Below are 5,877 nucleotides of genomic sequence, written 5' to 3'. Positions count from 1 at the left end.
GGCACATGCCTGGGAGGAGATCACCAGAATCGGCTGCTCCGCCCTGGAACACGTCGGCGATCAGGGTGCTTAACAGGTTGCGGTCGACGCTGATAGCTTGAGATTTCATCATCATCTATGCGGATGTGTTAAGCTAAGAGAGATTCTTATTCTCTTTATTATTTCTTTGGTGTTTTAAAGCGGATTAACACAATTACTAAGTCTGTGAATTCTGAATCTCTATGTCGCGTGCATAACACTGACACCGAGAGCGCGATGTCTGGGACGAGCTGCCATGACAGAGCGCTACGCATCGGGCCTCAGGCGGCTAAGGACGGGATACGAAAGAATCCGTCTGTTCAGCTTACAAACTTCCGAAGGCGATCTATCTCACGAGCTTGACGTTTCTCAACAGACGCTCAAGTCACATCAGCCTCCTGCTCACTTTGCTTTCGCAGTTACGGGAGCGTCCTGGTGTATGGAGTCCCAGCGGCCGCGGTGTTCTCTTGGATACTATTCCTCTGGGAGTTGACCGTCGAGACTCCACGCCCGGCGCTAAATACTAACCAGGCCGGCCCTTCACAGATCAATAGCTCGTCCAAGAAGGACCACGCGAACTGCCCTGACCGGCTACGGCACATCAAAACACCTCCTCTGGCACGGCAGACCGCAGTCGCCCACGGCGAGCGAAAGAACAGCACGGAACGGAGTCGCCGGACATTCGGCGCTGCCAGCAGCAGGCGCGCGACCACTGACCCGGGCACCAGAGGCAGCACCACCTCACACAGACCCATTGGCCAGCAGGCCGAGACAACGAAGCGTCGGCCGGGGTGTTGTATTTTGCACTCGGATGCGGTCCAAGATGGATGAATGAAAAGACGAACCAATGAGGTAAAAACACAGTGTTTAGCTGGTTGGCGAGAGAAGGAGATGCTATAGCTGAGATGGCAGTTCTTGATATTATTTTAGCTTCGTATAAAGACTTATATTATTTATTTATTACCGTGGCAACGCACGGCGTTCTACTAGTAATAAACTTTTTATTTGTTATTTTCTTTTTTGTTGTTATAATTTCATATATTCTGTCTCTCTTTTGTTTTGTGTTGATTTTATGTCGATTGTTTTCGGCTATTTGTTTGTTTGTTATTATAAATATTTATCTTCCATTGTTTATTATCTTCGCTTTATCTAATTGTATATATTTATTCCGGCCTTGTTTGATTATTGTCTTTCTCTATATCTCTATGTTCTGTTTTATTGTATGTTTATTTCTTCTTGTTCCTATTCTTCTGTGTATTATATTCTTTTTTCTCTTGTTGTGTTATATCTCTTGTCTTTGATGTTGTCAATTATTCTGTATTCTTTGATTGTGTTTCTTATTGTTTTGTATATATGTGTTCTAGGGTATGTGTGTATATTTGCTTTTCATTCGATCCATCTATTTGTGGCTGTTTGGTTTATATTGGCATATCTATTTTGTTCCATGTGTGTGTTGTTCTTTCTATTCTTGTTTTCTCTTATGCCTTATTTCTGTGTGTTCTTTGCTGCTGTCTTGCTGTAGTGTATTGTGTCTAAGGTGCTCTGGGTGTCATGATCCTCCAGCGGTTCCTTATTCAGCTTTCATCATATACTTTATGCATATGATTTTTTGTGTTCTCGATTATTGTTATGTTGTCTATACTGTATGTATATCGTGTTCTCGAAGTTTTGTCCGATGGCAGTGCAAAATCCTGGAGCAGCGTCGGCCCAGCTCCACCGATGGGAAAAGTTGGAGTTGGCCAGTATTACAACCAAAGTGCCACCGCCAAGTCCAAGCCAGCGAACCGGTACGCTCGCTTGAAACATAACGCTCCTCTCGCTCTCCATCGAATCGGTACAGGGGCGGCTTCCCTCGATGACTAGCCCATACTGGGCTGCCTCCAGCCGGCCCAATAGCGCCAAATAGGCCCACAACCTCCCAGCTGGGCTGCAGCGATGGAAGAAGCTGCACACGACGCAGAACGCTCCAGGAATCGCCAGATGAAGCGTGAAGCTGGCTAGGGAAGCTGGATTTGTGAAGTTTTGTGAAGTTGGAGGAGATCGAACAGGCCCTAAGACTGACCCTTCATTGGTCCGACAAGCCGCTCATGGTAGAGTCCGACTGTGCTGAGCTCATCTCGCTAATTAGTGCGGGCACGTCGGATCGCTCAAGTAACATGTTCCATACTGTAGAAACTAGATAATACCCCGCGCGTTGCGGCGGGAAATGGTTAGCTATATGTGTGACATTAATACATGTATCAAGGGCACATAATGCAATTAATAATAGGATCGTTGGATGCTCAAATATATTAGATCCTAAAATGTACATAAAGATTTGGTGTTGATTTCAACTTTTTAGTGTAAAAATTGGACAATCTACAATTACATATTAGCACGGGAAGTATTGTTTTGAGGTCCTTGTGACAGCCAGATATTCCCGAGCGACGGTTCACCAACAAATCATAGATCTGGACTACTGTTTTCGCGCCTAGACCCACGATCGAGGGGGAGGTATAGCTGGCCGACACGACATTGTAATACCGCATGGCACCGATTGTTGTTAGTGCGCGGCCGGGGTAGAGAAAGGACGACTTTGTCTCTGAGGAACTCTTACCAGCAATGTTCGCAGCGTAATTTAACTATTTTTCGACGTGTACAGGAGTCCTGCTCATATGGGCACATGGGACAGTGAAAGCTCTCGCTGTGATATACAGCGACCTGGTAACTGAAATTCAATTTCTCTTTTTTTAGAAGTAAGGAGGCGATTGTACCGCGCACCCGAGAAGTGTGGCCCGCTGCCATTGAAATAAAAAAACCCCCTAAAAAAACCCTTAAATGAAAAAGAAAAGCATAGCAAGACCAGTATCATCACACAAGTGCCGACAAACTGGGTGATATTCTGCTGTAGATAATCTCACATAGCGGAGTAATGACACGTCGACGAACATTGTTTTTTCACTGCACTCGCGCATGCCTAAACAATATACAGTAATGGTGCTAGGTGCGCAGACCGATCAGTGTTGGGCTAGAAAAGATAGCCTCAGCACGGAATGAAGCGTAGTGCCAACCCATGTTAGGTGTTCGGAAAAATATCGTACTCGCGCCCGTCGGCGTTTGTGACGCACGCCGGGTGGGCGTCGGTGCTGGAGGGCGTGTCCAGCGGCTGCCCATGGCGTGCCGCCCCTTCTTCGGCGACCAGGCGATGAACGCGCGGTCGGTGGCCAGCGTGTGGGGCTTCGGCACGGCGTTCGACGGACCGATGACGCGCGGCGGCGTGGCCAACGCGGTGGCGACGCTGCTGCGCGGGGAGGATGGGGAGCGGATGAGGGCCAAGGCGCAGGAGCTGCAGGCCATGGTGGGCAAGGCGTTCCAGCCGGACGGCGGCTGCAGGAAGAACTTCGCCGAGTTCGTCAAGATAGTTTCTCGGGTGTGATCGTGTGTACTCGTATACAACTGTAGTATAAAAGTCTTGCTAAGTCTCATTTGATACTATATCTATGTACTCGTACAATTGTATAAGAATCCCTGCCACTTTTTCACGGCAATTTATTTTGTTATATGCACTAAGTGGTAAGAATGGTAAAGTCATAGAGTGAGTAATTTGACATTTGGGCTTGAATTTTTTTTTCGGCTATTAACACACATCATTACATGTATCATGTCAAATTTTGGCATTTTAATTAAAAAAATCTAACAATACTCAAAAATCACGAAACTTGGCATGGTGTCATGATATGACTCATGAAGATCATGGTTAAAAAATTAAGAATGTTTCAAAAAATTTGTCATGTAGATTGCTTACAAACCAGACAATCTCCGAGGAAGAAACTAGGTTTCGAGAGGGGATGAGTCAAGTTTGTATTTTTATTGAGCGTTGCTTTGTTGGTTGACTTGATTTTTTTTTCCACACTCAATGCACACCATTACATGTATCATGTCAAAATTTCGCATTTTTCAAGATAAGTTTGTTATATTTCTACTACCACTATAAAAAAGAAGAGAGGGGCAGATCCAGAAAATCACATCCATCCATCATTAAAATCTAATGGCCCTTAATCCTTCTGTGTTTAACGCTACCAACCACGCATTAAGCCACGACTGATCGATCGCTAATCTGCCCCGCGGTAAAAAAGAAAGAAAAACCGTCTGCACGACCTCCTCCGCCTCCTCCCGTGCCGTTTCGCAACTCTCCGAACCCCGCAGCCTTCTCTTCTCTGAAAGACGACCCATCAAAATTCACAACGATTCAAGATTGAGTTCCACCAAAGGGGCACAAGGCTGTTAAATTTCTCAAGCATCGAAAACACATCTTCAGACTGAGAGCTACTAATATCTGCAGCAAATAAAATATTAGCACAAGGCCAAAAATTAGAAAGCCAGCAAAAAATGGTAATAGCACACGCCCTTCGCCGTAGCCGAGGCAGACGAGCCCCATGAAGGGGAGGTCCCTGCAGGGACGGTGCAGTCGGCGAGCGCTGCGTAGGCGTCGTCGAGGACGTGGACGAGGGAGCTGGCCCTGTTGTGTGCGACGGGAGGCAGATGCCGACGGCGCTGGCGATGAGGATTGATGCCGACGGTGGTTGACGGCCCTGCCCCGCTGCCACCGTCGCCGACGACGGAGGGCTCCGACTTGGCGCCCCAGGACACGACCTGGGTGACCGGCGGTGCTGGGTGCGCCCAGAAGGAGCAGGTGTTGTTGCCTCACCAGCCATCGCTGCCCGGCACGCGGGGGGCGGTGCTGGGGACTGTCAAGTCCACGGCGGCCGCCCCGCTTGGAGAAGCTGCATGGTAGTCGTTGCGCCATGCTCATCTGATGCCTAGACAACAAGGAGCAGCTTGCCAACATCCCTAAGACAGGCGTCACCAGCGGATGCAGCAGTGCAACGTAACTCCTCCTCTGAACTCTGCTCTTCTTCCTCCTGTGCTTTGTTGATTACACTCACTCTCTAATCTCTCTCTGATATTTGGGTACAGCTTGAGCTTCAGTGAGGTGTAGTGTATGAATGGATGGATAGATGAATGTGGAAGTAAAAACAAGGGGAATGTTGGTGTTCTTGGAAAGAATTTGTTAGTCCAAAGAAAGAAAACGAGAGAAGAAAAGAAACTGAAAAAGGAATGTAATATGTTTGTGTATCTGTTGTATATGCAGGAAATAATTCAGTGGTGGTGTTTGGACTCTGCAGAAATGCCGCTTAGTACAAAAGAATCAAAGAATCTTGTGCGGTAACGCGACGGCGCTGGGCACAAGAAACGCTGTCTTGAGCTGTGTCTCCACAGCCATGTCATGGCAGACCCATCCGTCTCCGTGCCCGGGCGCTCCCCCCCCCCCTCCCCGCTCCAGCGCCGCAATCCGGTCCGAATCAATACTTTCCTCCGTCGTAGATCTGCGGCCCCTTCATGCTTCATGCCCATGGTGTGCTCGACATGCCGCCTCGACACGTTGCACTGGTATGTGTCCGACAGCGCCATACAATTTTATAGTAATATTCAGCTTTATCCATGTTGCAATGACAATTACTGTATATATAACTCTTACCGTGTTCAATACCGATGGGCGATGGCTGCTCTCTCCTTTTTGTTTTGTGAAAGGACCTCAGATTAATTAAATCTCCAGCCAGAGATACAAGGCACCCCAGTGTGAATGATTTACTCAAGTTTAAGCTATCCAAGGCGTTGGATTTTTTCTGGACATGGTTCAAAACGAAGATTGTACTGACATATAGTAATTGCAAAGCTTACATCACAGAATGATATAAGTAAGAAATGATACTCAGTGTATTGGAACACTGATGTTGGTTTTAGATATGGAGTAAGAAGTTTCCCAGGAAGAATCACTTTTCTGAACCATGCACATTTTCTCACATTATGCCAGTTAGA

General features: G+C 47.2%; 1 protein-coding gene across 1 annotated transcript; it reads left to right on the top strand.

Moving 5' to 3' along the window:
* Window positions 1–3,165: 3,165 nt before the first annotated feature.
* Window positions 3,166–3,557, top strand: LOC125522369 (anthocyanidin 3-O-glucosyltransferase-like). The gene has a single exon (XM_048687429.1). It carries the CDS (start codon window positions 3,170–3,172, stop codon window positions 3,431–3,433), a length of 264 nt encoding a protein of 87 aa, XP_048543386.1. The 5' UTR covers window positions 3,166–3,169; the 3' UTR covers window positions 3,434–3,557.
* Window positions 3,558–5,877: the final 2,320 nt, after the last annotated feature.

Source organism: Triticum urartu, chromosome 7 (genome assembly GCF_003073215.2).
Source record: "Triticum urartu cultivar G1812 chromosome 7, Tu2.1, whole genome shotgun sequence".
Taxonomy (NCBI): Eukaryota; Viridiplantae; Streptophyta; class Magnoliopsida; order Poales; family Poaceae; genus Triticum; species Triticum urartu.
The sequence above is the reverse complement of the archived record's forward strand: the minus strand, read 5'-3'. Positions and strand labels throughout refer to the sequence as shown.